This window comes from Canis lupus, chromosome 18 (genome assembly GCF_003254725.2).
Source record: "Canis lupus dingo isolate Sandy chromosome 18, ASM325472v2, whole genome shotgun sequence".
In the NCBI taxonomy this organism is placed as follows: domain Eukaryota; kingdom Metazoa; phylum Chordata; class Mammalia; order Carnivora; family Canidae; genus Canis; species Canis lupus.
Window position 1 is genome coordinate 16,875,944 of NC_064260.1, and position 24,544 is coordinate 16,900,487.

General features: G+C 42.3%; 2 protein-coding genes and 1 long non-coding RNA gene across 5 annotated transcripts in view; 2 read left to right on the forward strand and 1 right to left on the reverse strand.

Annotated features, from left to right (window-relative positions):
- Positions 1-8,315, forward strand: part of DNAJC2 (DnaJ heat shock protein family (Hsp40) member C2) — a 39,724-nt gene extending 31,409 nt beyond the window's left edge. For all 3 annotated transcript variants that reach the window (XM_025449565.3, XM_049096737.1, XM_025449566.3), the window contains 7 exons: positions 2,062-2,150; positions 2,220-2,289; positions 3,944-4,128; positions 5,214-5,314; positions 5,413-5,520; positions 7,776-7,930; positions 8,169-8,315. In XM_025449565.3, coding sequence (XP_025305350.1) covers positions 2,062-2,150; positions 2,220-2,289; positions 3,944-4,128; positions 5,214-5,314; positions 5,413-5,520; positions 7,776-7,930; positions 8,169-8,243 — 783 coding nt within the window. In that variant the 3' untranslated portion in view covers positions 8,244-8,315. The remainder of the gene's footprint in view (positions 1-2,061; positions 2,151-2,219; positions 2,290-3,943; positions 4,129-5,213; positions 5,315-5,412; positions 5,521-7,775; positions 7,931-8,168) is intronic.
- On the reverse strand, positions 8,256-21,144 carry PMPCB (peptidase, mitochondrial processing subunit beta). Its single transcript, XM_025449567.3, has 13 exons — positions 20,950-21,144; positions 20,271-20,411; positions 19,274-19,360; positions 18,556-18,685; positions 15,575-15,773; positions 15,098-15,177; positions 12,245-12,357; positions 11,116-11,259; positions 9,975-10,135; positions 9,068-9,153; positions 8,899-8,987; positions 8,661-8,736; positions 8,256-8,578 (listed from the first exon to the last, which is right to left on the reverse strand). Exons 1-13 carry the CDS (start codon positions 21,118-21,120, stop codon positions 8,514-8,516), a joined length of 1,542 nt encoding a protein of 513 aa, XP_025305352.1. The 5' UTR covers positions 21,121-21,144; the 3' UTR covers positions 8,256-8,513.
- On the forward strand, positions 21,145-23,000 carry LOC125752967 (uncharacterized). Its single transcript, XR_007403662.1, has 2 exons — positions 21,145-21,284; positions 22,082-23,000. It is a non-coding gene; the product is annotated as an uncharacterized LOC125752967 (long non-coding RNA).
- Positions 23,001-24,544: the final 1,544 nt, after the last annotated feature.

Here is a 24,544-nt window from a genome sequence, read left to right on the forward strand (position 1 = left end):
ATAGAAAGTGTGAATAGTACCTAGACATGATGCATAAATGAGGGTTAAGTGTTCTGGCATTAGGTAACTCTTTTATTGCTCTTTTCTAGCAGGAGTTCATGGATTCATCAGATAGCTGGTGAGCACTTATTATGTGCCAAGCACTTAAAATTTATGTACATATAATGATATGGTCTTTGCCTTCTAGAAATCTGGTTAATGAGAATTAAAACCAAACACATTATGATGAGCACTAGGATGAGAAAGTACCACAAGAATGGTAGTCAAGGCAGGCTTTTGGATCTGGTAGGATTTAACCAAAGCAGTATATGTATGAGATCAGAGATAAGGGATGTCAGGGAACACAGAAAGAAGGCAGAGATTCAGGAAGCACCCAGACAAGAGGCAGCTGAAGAGGTAAGGAACCGGGTCCTGAAGGATTTAACAGGTAACCCAGGCATCCCGAGTATGGTGCCTTCAGCTGAGAGGGTCGGAATAGAATAGGAGGAAATGAATGAGTATTTAGGAGATAGACGTGGCTGCTGCCTGTGTGCCATTGATCATATTTTGGAGGTGGTTAGTAAAGGAGGATTTACATAGTCCTGGTTTCCTGCGTGGAGCACTAGGTGGATGATGGTGTAATTGAATGAAATAGGAAACAAAGGAAAAAGCTGAAAGGAAATGAGTTCAGTCTCCTGCCATTTCCACCTGTACCAGTTGACTTTAGTTTAGAACATGTTGAGCGCATTGAGATGCTCAGGTAGTAATTATGAGTAGGTGGTTGGGCGTACAAGCCTGGAGTTTGAGTGGGATCTCGAACAGTCTTTATCTCAATGCCACTAGGAACCATGTGAGATCACCAAGGAAAAGGATTAAGAGGGAGGAGGATGGAGGATGCAAACACCCTACTTAAAATACTGATAAACAGGCAGCCCTGGTGGCCCAGTGGTTTAGCACCGCCTTCCGCCTGGGGTGTGATTCCAGGGTCCCGGATCGAGTCCCACATTGGGCTCCCTGCAGGGAGCCTGCTTCTCCCTCTGCCAGTGTCTCCGCCTCTCTCTTTCTCTCTGTCTCTCATGAATAAATAAATAAAATATTTAAAAAATAATAAAATACTGATAAACGAAGAGGAGCCAGGGAAGCAGTGACCAGGCAGGTAGGAAGAAAATCAGTAGTGCTTCTGGACACTAGAGACGGGTCAACAGTAAAAGCAGCATTGGGACCCTCATAAGAGCCAGACTGTGTGGATTAAGGAAACATGGAAAAGTGAGGAATGGGAGACATTGAGCACAATCTTAAAATTTTTCTAATATGGGATCCCCGGGTGGTTTAGTGCTGCCTTCGGCCCAGGGCGTGATCCTGGAGATCCAGGATCGAGTCCCACATCGGGCTCCCTGCATGGAGCCTGCTTCTCCCTCTGCCTGTGTCTCTGCCTCTCTCTCTTTCTCTCTGTGTCTCTCATGAATAAATAAATAAAAATAAATAGATAAAAAAGATAATGTAATGTGTTAAGGAATAGGAGGGATTAGAATTTTTTTTAATTTCACATTTAAAATTTTACAGTTCAGAGGATCCCTGGGTGGCTCAGCGGTTTGGCGCCTGCCTTTGGCCCAGGGCGTGATCCTGGAGTCCGGGGATCGAGTCCCACATCGGGCTCCCGGCATGGAGCCTGCTTCACCCTCTGCCTCTCTCTCTCTCTGTGTCTATAATTAATTAATTAAAATAAAATAAAATAATAAAATAAAATTTTACAGTTCAGCACAAAGATAGAAGAGGCAGCCTAACAGAATTTTGAGTCGTCATACAAAATTTAAGTGGTTCTCTGAGGAATCATCCTGACTTATACCATCCAGAGATCTTCCACGCCATCACCTTTTTTGTTTTGCCCTCCCCCGTCTTGGTAACGGCTCTGTGTTGCGGGCAGACCGGGAGAGCCCCGGAGTGTGGTTGGTAATGGTCAGAAGGCCACGCATTCCATCCACCTAGGAATCTCTTGAGAACGTCATGCTCTGCATTTGTTTATGGACATGTGCTTCAGTGCTGGTAGATAAAAGATGAAAATGTTTGTGTTTGTGCCTCTAGGCCTGGAATCACTTCTCTGATAATGAGGCAGAGCGGGTTAAAATGATGGAAGAAGTGGAAAAACTTTGTGATCGGCTTGAACTAGCAAGGTATAACTAAGTGCTGCTGAAGTCTTGCTGTGGGCTTAGGATACAGTTTCATCCCCTTTTTTCCTTTAGCTTACAGTGCTTGAATGAAACACTCACATCATCTACAAAGGAAGTAGGAAAGGCTGCTCTGGAAAAACAGGTAATAGAACACATCACTTCTACCTTTATTTAGCATTTGATTCTGTTCATAGTGTTGCTTTCACTTAGTATTTCCCCACCTAACATATAAATTACGAGTAACAGCAAAGAATCTTTTGTGTCCCCCAGTATGTTTTGCTTCCAGTAAGTGCTCGTTACTTTAACTGGATTTAGCTAGGAGTTGTTACCATGGATGGTGTTGGATTTGTGGTATCTAGCACATTATAGTTTTTTCAGTCATTGTTAGAAAAATTAATGTTTTGATTTCTCCTTGAACATCTTTGTAGGACAGTAACATTTAGGACCAAAAGAAATCTTTGTTCTGTCTGGTGTTCACCTTTTATTTTACAGGTGAGGAAACAGGCTCAGAAATTCAATTCGGTGTAACAAGTATTAGTACCTACAATATACAGCACTATGTGTAGGTTGTTTGGAGGAAAGCCTAGTGCTGTTGCTGCTCCAGAGGAGTTTAGGAAGTTACACTGAAGAGAAAAGGCCTGAGGACCAGAAGATGGAGGGTCTGCAGTAAATGCTGTAGGCTAGACAGGAAGTGCCCAGTGCAGGGCACAGTGGTTAGGCAAGGCTCAGTGAAGGGCTGGAGCCTGGCTTTTTTTTTTTTTTTTTTTTTTTAAGATTTTATTTATTCATTCATGAGAGACACAGAGAGAGGTAGAGACACAGGCAGAGGGAGAAGCAGGCTCCCCACATGGAGCCCAATGTGGGGCTCGATCCCAGGACCTTGGGACCATGCCATGAGCTGAAGGCAGACACTCAACCTCTGAGCTACCCAGGCGTCCCATTGATCCCATCTTGAAGGATAGACAGTGCTAAGATGAAGGTCAGAGGGAAGCATGAACCGTACCATAGAGGGCGGAGCAGGAAGAAGTGAGAGATAAAAATGGTGAGGAAAAGTAGCGCCCAGTTAAGGTTTTTAATACCATGATAACTGTTTTCCATTACTGGAGATAAATTAAGTAGCAAAGGGTTAATGTGCTATGAATCTGGCATTTGCTGGCAAGATGTGCTGGACAAGTGGGACTAGTTAAAAGATTCTCACTAGGACTTGGGCTGTGAGAGGTGAGGAGAGTCTGGAGCCACTGGCACTGGGTGACTAGTTCTGAGGAATGGACGGGGGAAATGAGTCACAGATGACCCCAAGAGAGCTGTGGACAGAGGCAACAAGGCCCATTAAAGGTTTTATTACTTGTGCACATGTTTAAAGGTTGCCTGGACGTAACAATGTAACAGGTGAAAGGTCAAGATAAAACAGGCCACTTTCTAGGTCATTACCTTTTCGTAGAGAATAAATGAGGTTATCTTCTGAAACAATGGATATGAGCTTAAAGAGAGCTTTGAAATGACCCTTATGGGTGAATAACCCAGTGACTGTATACTTGATAAGTAGTGTCCAACGCAAGTAGAAGTCACACAACACGAACACAAGACAGGTCAAGTTGAGGGTGGTCCTTGGTTCCTCAAGCAGAGCTATGCAGCCTGGAAGCCCGAGTGAGGCAAAGCTCGAGAGAGAAGCTGATGGCCCGTCCTGGGGTTGGCTTGGGAGGCCTGTAGGACGTTGTTAGGAGGGTACTGAGAAGTGAGAACCAGAGCGTAGCAAGATGTTTTAAGTCCCTGACTTACCTGTGGTATTTGTGTAGATAGAAGAAATAAATGAGCAGATTAGAAAAGAGAAAGAGGAAGCTGAGGCTCGAATGCGACAAGCATCCAAGAATGCAGAGAAATCAACTGGTGGAAGTGGAAATGGCAGTAAAAACTGGTCAGAAGATGATTTGCAATTACTAATTAAAGCTGTGAACCTCTTCCCTGCTGGAACAAATTCAAGGTACTGGTCTTAATGAAACTTCTTTTTCTTAAGTGATTTTATTTATTCATGAGAGAGAGTGCGCAAACAGGAGGGGCAGAGGGAGAAGCAGACTCCCACCGGCCTCCTCAGCAGGGGAGCCCACACAGGGCTCAATCCTGGGACCCTGGGAACATGACCTGAGCCGAAAGCAGATATTTAACCGGCTGAGCCACCCAGGTGCCCCTGTTGACACTTCTCTTGAGCACAAACTGGAGCCTGGGGGAAATGCAGACAACACCCAAATAACATTGGTTACAGCAGAAACTTCCAGGGCTATGCTTGAGTCTAGACAGACTGTGGTCCACTGAGTTCAGTGCCACAGTAAAAAGTGTGAAAAGCAGAGTACATTTTGAACCTGCAGGTTTTTGCAGTTTACATCACCAATTTCTCAGGAAATTAAAGATTATGAGACATAAACCTTGACTCTCACACTGGCTTACTCCACCATGGCTAGTACTGGGGACTAGGTTGTGTTCCAAAGTTAGTCAGTCTTAATCCTCCTTTCTTGCTTCCCACCTCAAACTGGAACTTACTGCAAAGTCTGAGTTTAGAACTCAAAAGAAGGGACGCCTGGGTGGCTCAGCAGTTGAGCATCTACCTTCAGCCCAGGGTGTGATCCTGGGGTCCTGGGATCGAGTCCTGCATCCAGCTCCCTGCATGGAGCCTGCTTCTCCCTCTGCCTGTGTCTCTGCCTCTCTCTCATGAATAAATAAAATATTTATTAAAAAAAAGAATCCTCAAAAGAAGCCTTTGAGATCCAGCCTCCCTCTTTCTGTAGATGAGGAAACAGACTGTTCACAGAATTTGTGTCCAAATGGCAGTACACACAAATGTAGGATTTCGTTTCTCTTGGTTTGTACACAGGTATCAGTAAGGTTTTTTTATAGACTTGAAACCAAGATTATATACAATTGGTTTAAACATATGAAAAGCAAGAGGTATTATAGTCCAGATGGTAATAATGAGACCACGAGTTTAAAGCTAATTCTGTATTAGATATCTGGGTCATTCTAAATTTTATTTGGGCATTTTTACCCTTTAACTTACTATATTGATGTCTCTAGATGGGAAGTTATCGCTAATTATATGAACATACACTCTTCTTCTGGAGTCAAGAGAACTGCCAAAGATGTTATTGGCAAAGCAAAGAGTCTTCAAAAACTTGGTGAGCGAATCAATTTCTTTGCTAACTATAATAAATATTTTTAAAATCTATGCAATTTAATGAAAGACTAAATGAGAACTGTAATTTTCATGTTTCAGACCCTCATCAAAAAGATGACATAAACAAAAAGGCTTTTGATAAATTTAAAAAAGAGCATGGAGTGGTGCCTCAAGCCGACAATGCAACACCTTCAGAACGATTTGAAGGTAATGGTTTTTCTTTAGAAAATGCTAGCCATGGGGGATCCCTGGGTGGCGCAGCGGTTTGGCGCCTGCCTTTGGCCCAGGGCGCGATCCTGGAGACCCGGGATCGAATCCCACATCGGGCTCCCTCTGCCTGTGTCTCTGCCTCTCTCTCTCTCTCTGTGTGACTGTAATAAATAAATAAATAAATAGATAGATGATAGATAGATAGATAGATAGATAGATAGATAGATAGATAGAAAGAAAATGCTAGCCATGTGCTCACACTGTGATAGGACAAGACCTAGGAATACCTAGAAAATAAAGTGTTTTGAAGACTAGAACATGGAAAGCAAGCATATCTAGGACATTCACAGATTGACTTCACCCAACACCACTGTGAACTGCAGTTCTTCCGTTTCAGATGCGTTAGCGGAGGGGCTGGGTTCGTTTAACAAATTTTGCTAATCAGTATTAAAGGATATTTAGGGGGCCAGCTGAAATTTGAATGAGGTCTACAGACTAGATAATAGTATTTTATCAAGCTTAATTTCCAGACTTTGAAAAATACCCTATAATTAAGGAAATGTTCTTGTTTTTAAGGAAAAATGAGGGAGTAAAGAGCATCATGTCTACAACTTAACATGGTTCAGAATAAATTACCTCTGTTAATATAGAAAAAAAGCAAGCATGGTAAAGATTATGTTCAGATTTGGGGAATCTGAGTAACATGTACAGGGGTTATTTCAAAATTAAACTTAGTTAAAACCTGTTAGGGTGCTGACGTCTCGGTGTTATAGCTAATTTGATTACCTTGGACTAATGTGCTTCAAACTGTAAATTATGGCCCATAGATGGGTCACAAATAGCAAATATCAGAGTGCATTCATTATACCTTATTTTAAAAAGTGGGCATTATTTGTAAAACTTTTGTCCATGTTTTACATGTGCATTTAGGGTGTGTGACTCTTTTCTGTGAGTAGTAACAAAAATGTAGAAAGTTCTATTTCACTTGCTACATTTGTGAGCCACCAATCTCTTCTCCCCCCTAAACTAATCTTGGGATATGCTTTCCAGGTCAGTTCCAAATATGTTTCGGCATTAACTAACTCTATGTGATAACCTATCCCTGTCCTCTAAGTCCCACTTTTCCTGTATTCTTAATCTGGTACTATCCCAAAATTTCAGTATTAAAGAGGCTTATTTTGTATTAAAAAAAAATCACACTGTGATTGCAAAAATCAGTGTTTCTGGGGTTTTTTTTGTGTAGGCTGGGCATTATTTAGGCGGTTTTAAGGTAAGTCACAAAGGGAAGTTCCAGAACACGCAGAGGGCACTCTAAAGGGAGTTTTCCTCTCCCTGTGTCTTTGTTCCCAGAGAGGAAATGAGTTCAATCTGTGGTGTTAAATGTGGGCCTGAGACCAATGAAAAGAAATTCCACAAAGGGCTTCCTGGAATTAAAAGCTGACTTCAGCTTTTTAACAATTTAGCATTTTCATTTTCCTACAGAAATGTGATATGTAATACTTACATCCTTAGGAAGACCTACATTTTCTGATACCTGTAGGTCTTGTCAAGCACAAAGAGGTTAGTTTAGTAGAGTAGTAGCTCCAAAAGAACTTGGTGGATGGATGTGAAAATGCCACACTGGAACGCAGAATCTAATGCCCCTGGAGCACTGAAGCCTTGGGCGTTTAATTTTGCTAGGTTCTTTCCTCCAGTATACAAAGAGAATGTTTTTCAGGGTCTCACCCACCTAAAGTTTGAGGCAGCTCTTATATGACTTGTGCTTTTTTGAACCAGTGTGGTAGGATATTTATTAGGTTGTAAGAGACCAGGAACATAAGGCAGATATTTGAGATATTTTAGGGAATGTGAGCTATCCTAAAAGTTTCTTCAAAATTACCACAGATTTGAATAGATACCTGTGCACCAGAAGACTCCCCCGGGAAGGTGCTGCAACAGAATTTTCTTTTTTATTTTTTTTTTTCAGAATTTTCTATCAAAATAAGAGGTTTCAGGAGATCCCTGAGTGGCTCAGTGCCTGCCTTTGGCACAGGGCACGATCCTAGAGTCCCGGGATTGAGTCCCGCGTCTGGCTCCCGGCATGGAGCCTGCTTCTCCCTCCTCCTGTGTCTCTGCCTCTCTCTCTCTCTATCATAAATAAATAAATCTTAAAAAAAAATTTTTTTTGAAATAAGTGGACTGGCTTCTCTGTACCACTTTCTTTAAAAAATAAATAAAATAAGAGGTTTCAAATAGAAATTTTTCTTGAACAGGCCCGTGCACAGATTTCACCCCTTGGACAACGGAAGAACAGAAGCTTTTGGAACAGGCTTTAAAAACATACCCAGTAAATACACCTGAAAGATGGGAAAAAATAGCAGAAGCAGTGCCTGGCAGGACAAAGAAGGACTGCATGAAGCGATATAAGGTGATCGACTTTTCAGAGCTTATGGATTTGATTCCATTACCATTTAAATTATATTCCAAAGAAATGACAAACCTTGAAGCTTTCTAGCCTGGCAGTTAGTAAAAATAAGCCTTTCCATTGGTGTCTTAATTATAGATTTACCCAATGAGAATGTTTTACATAATTGTACCAAAGCAAATATTAGGAAAGTATGCAAATTCTGACAACATCTTAAACTAACACCTTTCTCCCCTCTTAGGAACTTGTCGAGATGGTAAAAGCAAAGAAAGCTGCTCAAGAGCAAGTGCTGAATGCAAGTAGAGCCAAGAAATGACTTATGACAATCTTTGTTGTGTGTGCATTTTTATAATAAAACTGAAAATATTGTACAAATTTTCATTCTTAAGATTATAGTGATGATTTGAAAGTGTGATGTACCATTCACTGTGGTGGTCTTATCCTTCCAAAGTCTGATGCAGTAGTTGTTCACTCAAATTTCCAAGTACATGTTTTTATTTTTTTCTTTAGGGACTGGTAGCTTAAAACTTGCAGATCAGTTAGCTTTATAAATATACATGTCCAAAATATTTAGAATAGGAGCATTTTAATCACGAAGCCAGCACATGTTCCTGCGAATCTGGTTAAAGTCTGGCAGTTGTTCAATGGGACCTAAGGATTAAAAGAAGACAGAAAGTGAATAAAAGACCAGTACTTAGGCACTCTGTGCGGAGAGAACAGGAGCCGGGCTTACCAACAGCAGCAAGAGCTGGACTCTTATCATAAATATATTTGGTGCACACTTCTTGAATTGTCTCAGCATTTACAGCCTGAAATAGAGAAGATACCGGCATTCAGAGTTTTTTATGGTAAAGATAAAGTCTATACCTGGAACTTTTTAGAACTAAAGCAGGGATTTAAGATACATACTTTTCAGCTTTTGTAACAAGGAACTTTTCTACAAGCCCCTATAGTATCTAGAGACTACTCACATCAATTCTTGCTTCAAGCTCAGGGATGGGAATTCTTCTGTTATAGCATAACATTTGCCTACCAATATCTTCACAGATTGGAGTGGAACCTGTTTAAAAACAGAAGGAAAAACTAAATATTGGAATACAGATCAACCATATGAGAACAGAATTAGGTCTTTATTCTTACCGTCAAGCTGCAACAACATGTTTGTTTTCAGAAGATTTTTGGCTCGTGCAACTTCACTTTCAGTTATACTTGTACAGAGTCGCATCCTAAAACCATTCGGAAAAATCAGAATGTCAAGTAGTTTGAAAATGTTATGTGCTTTTTGAATTAATGTCTTAAAGATATGATGCTGTAGTCCACATCCTATACCAAGACATAGAAGTGATTAGGACTTCAACTCGGTAGCTACACACAAGCTAAAATATCATGGATTCTTTTCCCAGGATCATTAATCTCTCAAAAGTAGTATGATTACAGATAGCATTTCAATATAACATGAAAATAGGCTGACCACATTTTGAGAAATGTTACAATCGTTTTGAGACTTCCCAATCCCCATGCTAGGATCTGACATGCTAGAGGATGGGTCTGGAGGCCACTAGTTTCTCAAAAGAATCCAGCTGAATCTAATAATTACCCAGTTGATGAGATTTATAGACCTGTAAGCCATTTCAGAATGGTGGAGGAGAGGAACCAGAGCTAAGAAAAAATTTTCCAAGCAGCATCAGACTTTCTGTCTCTGTCTCAAGGCACTAGTTCGGAGTAAAACAATACATTTTTCTTTTAGCAATGACAACTTTGGATTCATTTGCATAACACCACCTTTCCAAGACAGATAACTTATAGACATACTTTCCAAACAAACTTTTAGGATCTCCTTTCTTAAGTAATCTGTTTAAGGATTAAGAATTTCCTCTAGTTAAGTCTGCTACACATGAGACTTAGATCTTTAAAAACATGGCAAACACTGCTATTCTTCAGTCTTATTCTCTTGATTAAATGCTGACATCATCAAAACCAATCACCAACCATGTGAGGCGGAAACTAGTTTAAAAGTGTGAATTCTAAGCAAGATTCATGTTCTCACCATTCTTTTTGAACAACATGTAGCATGTCCGCAATGGTGGCTGGTTCACAAACCATATAGATTCCCCATAATCCTGTATCTGTGTAGGAAGTGTTGAAGGATTGGAAGCTATGACAGAGGTTGCCATGACAGGTGAGTTGGGCCAGCTTGCTAGACAGATTCTGTAAGGAAAAAATTTGTCCAAGACATCTATAGGTATATGTGCCCAAATTACCAGAAAGAAAAATGAGTCCTATGGCAAATAGTGAATGCCCCCCAGAGACTGTTTGTTTCATCTAGCAACATCTCAACAAGAACTTAAAATTCAAGGAGACTTAAGTCCTCAGAAAGTCACGATGTAAAAGCAGTGAAATCTTTTAATTAACATAGTAGCCCCACCACCTCTAACGTAATTCACTGCTGTTATCAACCCAATTTGCAGGGCTCTTGGCTGTGTATGCTTAAAGATTTGAAAATCTATTACATGTGAATCCTAAGATATTTATATGAACTATTTTCTGCTGAAATCTTGAGTACAAACATACTTTGTATTTTGAATTTTAGAAGAGTTACAAAAATAGTACAAGAAATTCCCTTTATCCAAATTCCCTAAGAACTGTTACTTCACCATGTTTATCATTAACAAATTTTCTCAGCTGTTTGAGTACAGAGATCTGATTTTTTACCCTTAAATGTTTTGTGTACACGTCTGAAAAACAAGGAAATTAGCCTCCATACAGAATATTAACATTGATATGATACTATTAGTGCATTCTATCCTTATTCAAATTTTACTACTTATCCAACTTACAAACTTTATTATATACACACAAAAAATTTTTTCTGGCCCAGGACACAATCCAGGATCAGTTTATTTATTTTTTTAATAATAAATTTATTTTTTATTGGTGTTCAATTTGCCAACATACAGAATAACACCCAGTGCTCATCCCGTCAAGTGCCCCCCTCAGTGCCCGCCACCCAGTCACCCCCACTTCCTGCCCTCCCCTTCCACCACCCCTAGTTCATTTCCCAGAGTTAGGAGTCTTTATGTTCTGTCTCCCTTTCTGATATTCAGGATCAGTTTATATTTTACAAGTCTAGTCACAGTAAAGTTCCACCTTGTCATTTATTATGGAAAATCATTTTTAAAATAACTTACCATTCCTCCCCCAAAAGAGCGATCCCAGTTGCCAATGAGTGTGTTTGCAACCATGAGACAGATTGTATCTGGATGTGCCCAACCAACGGCCTCAACAGCTACTGCAAGATGTGCCAAAGGCATCTTGTCGTCCCTCACTCGAATCTAGTTAGGAAACAAAACAAAACTCCAGTTAAGCCTGCCACTGTTTAATAGGCTTAATAAGAAAGAGGATTTAATCATGCCACCACCATGTTACATTGAACAATCTAATCTGGAAAAATTTCTTGGGTTCTGGAAAGAACACCTCACCAAAAGGTCTCCAAATGAAATACTACAGACAGCCACCAGAGGACTGATGAAGTGGTCAAAAAGTATTAGGTTATTTCACTGGTAGAAATCAGTACTATTCTAATACTGACATAACAGGCTTATTTTTGTGCCACTGATGCTACACAGCCCTGTGCCTCTACCAATATCAGACACCTCTCTCCATGTACTTTCAGTATCATCCCTAATGTGGCAAAGGAGGCCTCTGATGAGCTTCAGGCTACAGCTGACAAGTAGCCAATTCTCACAGAAATATACTGTGGGCAGAACTTAACCAGGAGTAAACCCAAGATGAAAGTCAAAATTTGGGGCATTTTAAAAATAACATTTTTATACCTCACAATATATAAATGGGCATAGCGTCAAAGAAAAAGCACAAAAAGCAAATTATAACATTTCTCTCAAAACCGTGCTTCCTTAGGAAAGAGAGGTGGTTAATAATATGGAATATAAGCACGTGAATACAACCTCTTCCCTTTTTTTTTTTTTATAATGTTTTAAAATTTTTTATTCATTTATTCATGAGAGACACAGAGAGGGAGAGAGGCAGAGACACAGGCAGAAGGTGAAACAGGCTCCATGCAGGGAGCCCGACATGGGATTCGATCCTGGGACTCCAGGATCACACCCCGGGCCAAAGGCAGGCACCAAACCGCTGAGCCACCCAGGGATCCCACCTCTTCCCTTTTTAATTTAAGCCTCTGGTTTCTTCCATTTTACTCCTGTTAGAAACAAGCACATTTTGTATACTCATTCATAAATACAACACAAGAAACCCAAAGGGCTAAATATAAATACTAGCTAAGGAGGCTCGCCCTACCTCACTTCCTGTGAATTTGCAGGGAGGCAGAGCTGGTATTTCTCCTTTGTGTGTGGACAAAGAATCACCAAAATGAAATTTTGCTAACTCAAGCAGTTCATCATGGGAAACTCCTAAATTGAAGGAAAATATTTCATATATCTAGTAGCAACACAACCTAAAGCAGACAACTAACTGCCAAGCTTTGTTAGTAAGCTCAAGGTGGTATAATGTGCTTAAAGCCATTAAAGAGTAAGCTCACAGCACACTTTCCTTGCTATTATAAGGTTAGGGGTTGCACAGCTTTCTTAGTCTGTAGAATAATTAACAGTTTTCATCAACATAAATTCACAGCTAAAGATGGTAAATACGACATTCCATACAAAATCATGTTAAGTTACTTAAAGTCCCAAAATGCAAATTAGCAAAAACACTTTTCAGTACTTTTTAAGATTTACTTATTCATTCATTCATTCATTCATTCATTCATTCATGATAGACACACACACACACACAGAGAGAGAGAGGCAGAGACACAGGCAGAGGGAGAAGCAGGCTCCGTGCTGGGAGCCTGACGTGGGACTCGATCCCGGGGCTCCAGGATCACGCCCTGGGCCAAAGGTAGGCACTAAACTGCCGAGCCACCCAGGGATCCCTCAGTACATTTTTTTAAAGTGGAAAAGAATATAAATATGAGTGTTCTCTGAGCTCTGCTATCAGAATTCAGGAATAAAATAATTGCATCTAAATTTCTGAATAAATCCAGAGCTATCCAAATATTCACTGCTGGCCATCCAAAAGTTGAGAAGAATAGGTTCTATATACATGACTATTCAAACTCATGACCCAAACACAGTCAGTGAAGGATTCTTAAACACAAAGACAAATTTAGAAAACAAATTTAGGTATGCAGCAAGTGCTTTAAAAAATATACCTCCGGGGATCCCTGGGTGGCACAGCGGTTTGGCGCCTGCCTTTGGCCCAGGGCGCGATCCTGGAGACCCGGGATCGAATCCCACATCGGGCTCCCAGTGCATGGAGCCTGCTTCTCCCTCTGCCTGTGTCTCTGCCTCTCTATCATAAGTAAATAAAAATTAAAAAAAAAAAATTCCTCCAAGGGTTCTTCATAGGAAACATTCCTTTAGAATGTAAAAGTACAACTTACACCCATATTTCCCAAACAAATCTGGTACAAAACAAGACCATGTATGATTGATTGCATGTTTTCAGAAGCACTGTGTAGGAGAGCCACCCTGGCTATCAATCCAGAGGGTGATGAAACACCAGGAAGACCCTGGTGTCCCAAGAATGACAAGCAGAGAGTGAAAAATCATGGACGTGCACACAGTTCTCAGCACCTGACGACACAAACTTCCACTGTTTTATTACTAAGTTCACCTACAGTCCTCCTGATTGGACATTTCAGGTGCTCAGTTCCTGCTCCAAAACCTCTGCGTTTCCTTATCCATAACGCAGGGAGCCAGTAATTTTTTTTAACAAAGCTAGTTCTGGTCTTTTTCACTGAATTTAAGACGCAGTTGTTTATAAGGTTCATCATTTATGTACCAAGATAGAATGCCGATAATTCACATAGGACAGGCCATTAACTATAAGATATCCCAACTCTAGCAATGTCAAAATGAACCCATGAACTATGATAAAACCCGCTGTGTCCATATGCCACCAACAATAACAGAGACATTCCAAAGAGCACAGTGGTTGAGGCTTCCTCTGTCTTCCTGTTTCTCAGGCAGTTTCAACTGTGGGCTCCACCCCCACGCCCCCACTCAGCACCAGCCATTTTAGAATTCTCCTGAGATTCTCTTAAATTCTCTTGAGATAGAGGGAACTGCCTACTATTACAAAGGTCACATGATTTAGTTTCAGAGGCCAATGAATAACATGTTAGAGATATACTTAACCATCATTTTCATTTTCTCTATTATTCCCAAGTAATTAGCACAGAAATCTATCCAAGGCAACTAGGTTTTTAATTTACTATCATTTCTAAAAAGAGAAATTAAATTTACACAAAAGAACACCGTCTATCTTTGTCTTGCCCTAAAAAGACCAAGAGTAAATAAACTGGAAACCAATAAAATATACTGTTTGCCTAAATTCAGACTGCCAGGAAATCCAGCAGAATCTAACAGGAATTTTCTTCCATCCACTGGCTTCAAAACCCATCCCCAAGGAAGCCTTGTCCTAATGCCGTCTGCATGTTTGGGTTCCCATTAAACACTCTCATGGTTCCCTATAAACTTCCCTTTCTCAGTAACTACATCTACTGAGTGAATGAACAAATCAAAGGATGAACAACATACCCATTTCATGCCTGACCAAGGATGAAGTTGGTTCTCAATAATTTAAAATCTCAAGAGATTCCCAAACTCTAACACACCTTCTTGCAAATGCCATTAACTCCCAGTTTGTTCATTTGCCCCTTTCCTTGCAAGTAAATTCCATTATGTGTGTACACCTACGTAAATTTTTCTATTAAAAAACTTCTACTGAAGAGAAGACAGGAAAAGTTGATTTCCAGTGCTCCACATTTCCTTTAAACAGCATATCAAATAATTTGCTTGGTAAATAAAAAATCCCAAGACATATCCCAACAGGATCCAAGTAATAAGCACATCACTCTATGTGTTTCAAACAGACAGAGGGACGCCTGGGTGGCTCAGCGGTTGGGTGCCTGCCTTTGGCTCAAGTCATGATCCCAGGCTGCGGGATCGAGTGCCGTGTTGGCTCCCTGCAAGGAGCCTGCTTCTCCCTCTGCCTGTGTCTCTGCCCCCCCCCTCTCATGAATAAATAAATAAATCTTTAAAACAATAAGAAATAAAATAAAACATAAAGAAATTTAAATCAACTAACCTCCAGCAGCAGCAAGTACTATTCTTGGCCCCTTATAATGTGTGGTTATATAATCCACCAAGTCCTTACGATTTATAGATCTGTAAATGGAGTAAGAATAGCAATATAAAAGAAAACTAAAAGGCACTGATCTTCACATAATACACACCTCACATTAAATTGGCCCCTAAAGCCTCTAAGTTAAATGGCAGTCAGAAATGAGATAAAGGTAACAAGTATCAGAACAAGTTCAACTTTTTTATATCAAAAAAAAAAAAAAATCCAATACCATCACTTGTTATTTCAGTAGTAACCATGAGCCCCTGATACCTGAGAGTTAGGTGGGGCTAAAATATAGCTAACTAGTTTCATCTGGAATATCAGGGAAGAAAAAAGTACATTTTGAAACACACTTTTTGAATGTTTCTGAATGTTCATTTTCAAAACTCAAATTTTTCTCCAAAAAAAAAAAAAAAAAATCCTGAGAATTTTACCTACTTGATATTTTCAGTTGGTCCCAAAATTGTCCGTCCAAGTGCAGTATTTTGATAAGCTGTGGCATGAAGATAATCAAAAACAACTTCCTGTAAATTGGTTTCAACTTCCTGCATCTCTCTAAGGATTACTCCACGTTCACGTTCAATCTCTGCTTCTCCCAATGTGCTGTTTTGTATTATATCAGCAAGAATTTCTACAGCTAATTGAAAATAAAGCAAGAAACACCAAGAATCTTAATTTTCAATATTAAGATTAAACTAGCATCAGAAACCACGACACTGATCATCCTTCGATTCTGACTAAATAATTAAACCACAAAGAAACAAATTTTTCTATACATTCAATATACCTACAAGGACACTATTAAAATTAAAAATATAAAACATAGGGCAGACCGGGTGGCTCAGCGGTTTAGCGCCGCCTTCGGCCCAGGGTGTGATCCTGGAGTCCCGAGATCGAGTCCCACATCGGGCTCCCTGCATGGAGCCTGCTTCTCCCTCTGCCTGTGTCTCGACCTCTCTCACTTTCTCCCTCTCTGTGTCTCTCATTAATAATTAAATAAAATCTTAAAAAAATTTTTTTTTGATTTCTTTACTGCAAACTTTTGTTCCTTTTAAGTTCACTTTAAGGGGCCTTGTCTCAGAAGCAATTAGGTTACATTCCAACTATCATTAGTTACCTCTAGACTGCCCTCATTTTGCCCATGAGGAAAAAAGACTGCCACACCAAAGTATGTTGGGGCAGAAATCATGACCAAAGGAAGGGAAAAAATTATCTGCAAAAATCAAATAAAAACCATCTGTCCAGACGAGAACCAGAGGCCATGTGGGTGCCCAAGAGCCCAAAGACATGGGAGGACAAGGAATCCTGTGTGAAGACTCTATTTTATGTAGAATTGGTAGTCTGGACTGGTATTTGTTCAAGTGGGAGTTCAAATTCCCTGGAATTTGTTTTAATCAGAATCTTTTTAACATATGTTTGATATTCTATGTGTTTAGTACATGTATTTAATTTGTAAATATACCTATCCTGATGTATAACCAAATCTCTTACCGACAAGGATGGGTGATCATGGACATTTGGGAAAGCCTTAGTCTGAATATCTTGTTATGACCTCATACACCAGGCTTCACCCAACAGAGGGGATAAAAACCGTAAGCAAACTCCCTGAAAGAGCTACTTCAGAGAGCACTTCCGATCAAGAAGGTTCCTGGCTTTTCCACTGCACTGGCAGGGGCTCTGTCCTTCCCAACCGGAAGCCAGGAGGAAAAAAGTGGTTTCTCCCTTGTCTTGTCCTCTCTCTAGCCCTCTTTTTTTGCTTTCCCTGCTGTTTCCTGTGTAAAAAGAGAGGGATGAGCTAGAATAAACAACCCTTTAGAGCAGCCTGGTCTACCCTCTGTTGTTAATCCCTAACTAGTCCTAGAGTAAAACATTTCTGAGGAAATCATTAAGAATCTTACCAATTTTTTACAAGTCAAACCAAAACATGCTCCCCACTATTGTCATTTTAATTGGTTATAATGCAAGTTAGACTACCATGTTATAAAATTTTTATTTTATTTACTTGCAGGTGGTAGTTTGTTTTTGTATAGAACAGGGAAATTAAAAAAAAAAAAATGCTCCTAATAACCAGAGCAATTAGGCAAGAAAATGAAATAGAAGGTATCCAAATTAGAAACAAGCAAAGCTGTCATAACATACATTGAAAACCCTAAAGATTCCATCAAAAAAAAAAAAAAAAAAAACTTTAGAATGAATAAATCCAGTAAAGTTGCAGGATGCAAAATCAAAATATAAAAACCTGTTGCATTTCTATACAATAATAACAAACTAGCAGAAAGAAAAACTAAGAAAACAATCTCATTTACAACTGCATCCAAAAGAAATATCCAGGATTAAACTTATGAAGGAGGTGAGAGACCTAAACTCTGAATATTACAAGACATTAAGGAAAGAAACTGAAGATGACACAAGTAAATGGAAAGCTCTTCCATTGGGATTGGGAGAATATTCAAATGCCCATCACTAACCCAAGCAATCTTGGGTTGGGAGAATATTCAAATGCCCATCACTAACCCAAGCAATCTACAGATTCAATGCAATCTCTACCAAAATTCCAGTGGCACTTTTCACAGGATTAAAACAAAGAATCTTAAAATTTGTATCAAACCACAAAACGTCCCAAAGAGCCAAAGCAATCTTGAGAAAGAACAAAGCTGGAGACATCATACTCCCTTCCCTTCAAACTCTATTACAAAGCTACAGTAATCAAAACAGTATATATTGGCATAGAAATAGATACACAAAAGAATAGAACAGAGAACCCAGAAATACACCCACACATGTATGGTCAATTAATTTACAACAATGGAATCAAGAATATGCACAGGAAAAGGACAGTTTCTTCAATAAATGCTGTTGGGAAACTGGAGAGCCATATCCAAAAGAATGAAACTATCATTATCTAACACACTACACAAAAACTAACTAAAAATGGGTTAAAGGCTTGAACATTAAGATCTGAAACTATACAACTGCTAGAAGAAAACATAGGCAGTAAAGTACCTTGACAGAGGTCTTAGCGATTTTTTTTATTTTTATTTTTTATTTTTGAAACTGACAACAATAAAAAACAAGTGAGACTACATCACACTAAAAAACTTCTGCACTGCAAAGGAAATCATCAACAAACTGCAAAAGCATTAAAACTGTTTCACTACACACATAAGGATCTGGAAAAAGTATTTTTGAAACAAGTGCTAGAGCCTGGTTTGTACGAGTCTTGCAACTTACAACTATTTGATATCATTTGTCATACTTAGAGAATAAAAATAAAAAATAGGTGCCCCCTCACCCAGAATTTGATTTTTTTTTTCACATTTCTAAGGGTTACTCTTTCACAACAGACATAGTAAAAACAGTACTAGAGTATTTTTGAACCTGTGGAAATTACCTAACTGCAGTATACATAGTGACAATACCTCTTGGCAAATCCTTAGAGAATGCTTTGGCATAATACACAGTCTGCTCTCTGGAAGTATAGGCATTGAGATGAGCACCCATGTTTTCAATCTCAAGTTCCAGATCTAATTGGGATCTCTTTTTAGTGCCCTGAAACAAAGAAGACGACGAAAATTATGATACCTTCCTTTCTTTCTCACCTATTCTAAGCACTTCAGACAACGAATTTGAGGACATAAGCATCATCAGTTTCACGCAAGGACCGACTCTGATTCCTAAAATGCATCGGGTCTCAAAAACAATGGTATACTTTCAGATAACCCTTACATGCCAAGAGAAAATCCTTGTTTCAACTCTACAAAGCAAATTTCAGTAATTATTTCAGGTAATTATCCTGGAAAAAAAAAACATTAAATACATAAAACATACTATACTATTAGGGGTGCTTGGGTGGTTCAGTCCATTGAGCATCCGACTTCATTTCAGTTCAGGTCACGATTTCAGGGTCATGAGATCAAGCCCTGTGTGGGGCTCTGTGCTCAGCCAGGAGTCTGCTGGAGATTCTCTCCCTTTGCCCCTCCTGACCCCAGGTGCACACATGCATTCTCCCTCTCAAATAAATCTAAAAAAAAATACATATGTACACAAACCAGGCTACTGAAGTAGTTCTCTTTGCCTCAGAATGAGATTTTGTGCTTGATGCCTCTTAAAGAAAATTCATAAAATCTTACAACTTGCCTTGAAAGCCATATGCTCCAAAAAGTGAGCAGTGCCATTATTCTTCTCATTTTCATATCGACTTCCGGCGTCAATCCAGAGCCCAACCTTAATGCAGTCAAGGAAAAATTAAATAAAACATCATTTTCTTTATTGGGGGGGGGGGGAATGGAAGTGGAGAGAGAGGGCAGGCTCCTTCCTTTTATTGGCAAATGCTTTCCAGTCCTAACACTAAAGATTTTTTTACTTCAGTGGATTGACAACACATTCCAGTGGACGATGAGATTTAAAAATGTTGGTCTTTGGGCTTTTCCTGGAAGCTAAAGTTATCCACTTGCCAATTTTACTGAGGACCCAGATTTGTAGCCCAACTTGTTAGTACAGCCAATGGACAACTACAGTTATAAAGAACATCAGAGACTGTCAGGAAATCTAGGTTCAAATCCTGGCTCTGTCATGTCTTAGCTCTGTGACCTTGGAAAAAAACATTTAACTTTGCTGAACTTGCCCCTCAATTGGGTGTGATAATGCCTACTACAAAGGACTGAAGATCAAACAGGACAATCTATGTAAGAACAGCTGGCACAGAGCAGCCTAAAGAACCTGCTTCTTGGGCAGCCCGGGTGGACCCTGCCGTTTTCAGCCCAGGGCGTGATCCCGGGGTCCGGGATCGAGTCCCGCGTCGGGCTCCCTGCAGGAGCCTCCTTCTCCCTCTGCCTTTGTCTCTGCCTCTGCCTCTTTCATGAATAAATAAAATCTTAAAAAAATAATAATAATAAAATAATGTGTTTCTTGGGACGCCTGGCTGGCTCAGTGGTTGAGCACCTGCCTTCAGCCCAGGGCCTGATCCTGGAGACCCGGGATCGAGTCCTGCGTCGGGCTCCCTGCAGGAGCCCTCTTTCCCCTCTGCCTGTATCTCTGCCTCTCTCTCTCTGCGTCTCTCATGAAGCAATAAATAAAATCTTACAAAAGGAATCGACCTGCTGTCCCCAGAGAAGGGGTCGCCGTCATCACGTACCGTGCACGTCGAGAGCCCAGAGTCCTCGGAGGCCACTCGGAGTCCATTGTCCAGACGCGTTACTCGCGTCTCAGGAACATTCAGAACCACCTGGGGAGCAGCCTGTGTACTTCTCCAGCGACTCCCTCCTAAACACAGCGACTGGTCGGGGGGGAGGAGGCGAGGCCGTCACTGGCCCGACCCCGCGCGCCGCTCAGAGCGCCAAGTCCGCCCCGGGGGCCCTCGTCTCTCCTCCACCCCCGCCGCCTCGGGGCCTCGCTCCGCACTCCTGCAGCCCGCACCTGGCGCCCCTCCTGCCCAACCCTTAGGGGAAAACCAGAAAGGACCCTCACGCGGAAGAAACCGCTTTTTATTTCAGCGCCTCCCCCAGAAACCTTTCCTATTCGGAGAGGAAGCCAAGGAGGCGCTGCGGGGCTGCGGGGCTTCGGGGCCGCTGCGGGGAGGGGAGGAGGGGAGGAGGGGTCGCTACGCGCGGCGCGGGCGCGGTTCCGGGCAAGCGGGGCGCCCTGGACACGCACGAGGGGAAGCGAGGCGGCCGCCCGCGGCCCTGGGGGAGTGAGCGGAGGCCCCGCGGCGGCGGGAGCTCAGCCTCGGGCTCAGAACCCCGCTCCGGCTCTGAAAGGCGGCTCCGTGCCACCACGGCCTTCAGGGCCGACTCCCGCCCGACCGGGCCCCTCACCGGCAGGCCGCGCGCGGGCGGCACCCACACACGCGGAGGGCGGCTCGCCCTCCCGGCGGCGCCTCCGACCGCGCGCCTCTCCGCGAAGGCCCAGGGCCGCCGCCGCGCTGCGGAGAACAGCCGCCCCCGGGCCGCCGCCGACACCGCCGTCACCGCCGTCACCGCCGCCATCTCCGCTCGGGACCGCGAGGGGGATGTGCTTCCGGGGTCGTGACCCGAGGCCCGTGGCAGAGGCCGCGCCCCGCCTTCCGGCCGCGGCGGAAATGACGCTCCCTGGAGCGCCCGGGAAGACGCGGAGCGGGGCCTGCGGCTGGGCTCCCGGCCCGAGCCGTCGGGTTAGCGGGAATGCGGGAGCCCCTGTGCGCGGGAGGCTCCGGGGTGGAGCAGCTCAAGGTCGCCGCTGCGACCCATTGTCCCATCGGCCGTGGACTTGGTTAAGCCCAGGGCAAGCGACCCCAGACTGTCCCTAAGGAAGAGACACGGTGGTCGCGGCGGGAGGGTGGGTCGTCGACCTACTCCCTCTTCAGCCTTTTAGTCTGGTTCACTTCGTGCCACAGAGATTGCTCTTGCTGAGGCCACTGCTTGCTTCGCCGTGGAGGCTTCACGGACCGTGTCTCACGGCCCTAAAGGCGGAACGTCGTAGATCGGAAATTTTCCTCCTCCTTTTCATAGTTCCTTCTTTACTTTCTCAGGCAGTTCTTTACTCACAGATCACTTAATGAAACTAAAGTAATAAGCGCTGGGGCACCTGGGTGGCTTCTGCCTTTGGCCCAGGTCATGATCCCGGATCCTGGGATCGAGTCTCGCGTCGGGCTCCCTGCATGGGGCCTCCTTCTCCCTCTGCCTGAGTCTCTGCCTCTCTCTGTGTCTCTTATGAATGAATGAATTAATTAATTAATGCTTTAAAAAAATAAAGTAAGCACTCTCCTAACTGCTATTCTTATGCGCATTTACAGATGTGGAAATTAAGGTAAAGTAAATGGCCTGAGGTCACCATGCCAACAAGAGGCGGTCTGGCTGCAAAGCCTGTGCTATTAAATTCTGAACCCTTTGCCCTGAAAGTTGGTGTTCTGCAGCCTGACGGACCTGGGCCTCTTCTGCACACTCTCCCCAACAGTTTCTATTCCCACAGGACTTCCCGGTCTATCTGGAGGCCTTTCTCCTGAGCACCAGGCCCAGGACTCAGCATTCAATGACTAGAAAACTGCACCTGACTCCCCTACTGGCAGCTCAAGATCAATTTGTCCAAACTTCAGTTCCTCTATGTCCAATGCAAAACAGCCAAGGAGACTTGCGATCATGAAGACATCCACACCAAAAACCTGGATCCGAGCCTTACCACCTCTCTTTTCTCCTCTCTGCATCCAACTGACACAACCCTCTCCTGCCTCTTGAATCTGTTCCAGCCCAGTGGTCACAGTTTTTCAGATTGTTGTCCAAAGGATCTTTTTAGAATGCAACTTTTAGCACGACAGTCCTATTATGAGAATTCCTCCAGTAACTCCGTGGTCAGGATAAAGTGGAGGCTCCTTAGTATAGGGCAGATAGGGCCCTTAATGATCTGATTCCCACTTATGTTTCTGGACTCCTCTCTCTCCACCTCCCCTTGGTGCTGTGATTCACAGATTCAGCCCACAGGCTCTATTACATAATAAGGACAGCCAAGGTTATTCCTTCATGTTTCCAAAACAAATGTGTGTTAACTGTTAATAAAGAAATGCAAACATACAAATATATATACACAAATATTTAGGTATAATCACAGGAAGCACCTGGGAAATTTAAGCCCATTTTCACTTAAAATTAATTTGGAATGTCAAGGAAAATGACAGAATGACCTCTTTTTCTCATAGAGGAAATGAGAAAACTGGTTTTTAAAATGGCCAGAGGGATCCCTGGGTGGCGCAGCGGTTTGGCGCCTGCCTTTGGTCCAGGGCGCGATCCTGGAGACCCAGGATCGAATCCCACGTCGGGCTCCCGGTGCATGGAGCCTGCTTCTCCCTCTGCCTGTGTCTCTTCCTCTCTCTCTCTCTCTCTCTCTCTCTCTCTCTGTGACTATCATAAATAAATTTTTAAAAAATTAAAAAAAAATAATAATAAAATGGCCAGAAATTTTACTCTGGAAACAAACTGAGGATTGCTGGAGGAGAAAGGAGTGGGGGATGGGGTAACTGGGTGATGGGCATTTAGGAGGGAACTCGATGTAATGAGCACTGGGTGTTATATACAACTGATGAATCACTAAATTCTACCTCTGAAACTAATAATGCAGTATAGATTACTTGAATTGAATTTAAATAAAAATTTTAGGGATCCCTGGGTGGCGCAGCGGTTTGGTGCCTGCCTTTGGCCCAGGGCGCGATCCTGGAGACCCGGGATCGAATCCCACGTCGGGCTCCCGGTGTATGGAGCCTGCTTCTCCCTCTGCCTATGTCTCGGCCTCTCTCTCTCTCTATGTGACTATCATAAATAAATAAAAATTTTTTAAAAAATTAAATAAAAATTTTAATTAAAAAATGGCCAGAAGCAACATTTTCAGAACTCTGGAAATTAAACAAAAGCTTTTGGTAATCTAGGGAGCTTCCATTTACTAAAAACAGCTAAACCTCAAGAAGAGTAGCTTCATAGTGCTTTATTTTATCTGGAACCCCCTTCCTCTAATTTCACGGTATTATTAAAAAGCCACATCTCAGAGCTCCTCAGGGGCTCAGCCAGTTTAGCATCCCTGCCACTCTCCAGATTTTGGCTCAAGTCTTGACCTCAGGCAGAGACATCAAGCCCCCAACTCTTGGGCGTGGAGCCTGCTTAAGATTCTTGCCCTTCCTCTGTCCCTCCCCCCTCCTCTTCCCATCAGTCCCCTTCCCTTGTGCGCATGCGCACAATTGTGTGCTCACATTCTCTGTCTTAAAAAAAAAAAGGAAAGAAAAAACCCACGTCCTACACCCAGCAGCCACCAGAGAAAGCAGAATTGGGTGGAAGCTCCTTCAAAGCCCCAAGCCCAGAGAACTGAAATTATTTGATCTATCCTGTGGTTCTTTTGAAGACCTCACTGCAAGTTTGCCTTTGTTTGACCTGACTCAAAGCAAAAAGTCTTTTTCTGGGGGTGTGGGTGAAAATATGTAGAGGTAGTTATTTGTTATTTCACTTTGTGGCTACCTGGAGGTGGTAAAAACAAAACAAAACAAAACAAAAAAACAGCAGAGGCGAACAATAGCTAAAAGAAAAAGCCTAAAACGGAAAGGTAAGGCCTGAGGGGCCTATAGAGGCTTTGAAAAACTCAGACACATACTGGAAACTCTTCACGACCATACACATGTGTATAACTGTATATGCATCGCCAGGGCTGTGCGCCTGCCCAGGTAAGACCTGAGAAGGCCCTACACTCTCCTGGCTGGCTGAAGTTGAGGTTCTGTAAACAGGAAGTCAAGGTTAAGGCATAGTTGTCAACTACCTAAGTTGTCAACTAGCTAAGTATTGATGGTATGGTATGTGGCAGGCAGAGCTCCTCAACAAAGACTGGGTGGGGGGGCACCTGGCTGGCTCAGTCAGTAGAGCATGCAACTCTTGATCTTGGGCTCAAGAGGTTGAGTTCCAC

Excerpts from the sequence above, each read along its gene's own strand:
- PMPCB (XM_025449567.3), bottom strand. The coding sequence starts at position 21,120 with ATGGCGGCGGTGACGGCGGTGACGGCGGTGTCGGCGGCGGCCCGGGGG. Across the intron at positions 19,361-20,270 it reads CTGGGCTCTCGACGTGCACG|GTTGGGCTCTGGATTGACGC; the intron begins GTACGTGATGAC and ends GACTGCATTAAG. Across the intron at positions 18,686-19,273 it reads TGGAGCATATGGCTTTCAAG|GGCACTAAAAAGAGATCCCA; the intron begins GCAAGTTGTAAG and ends TCTTTGTTTCAG.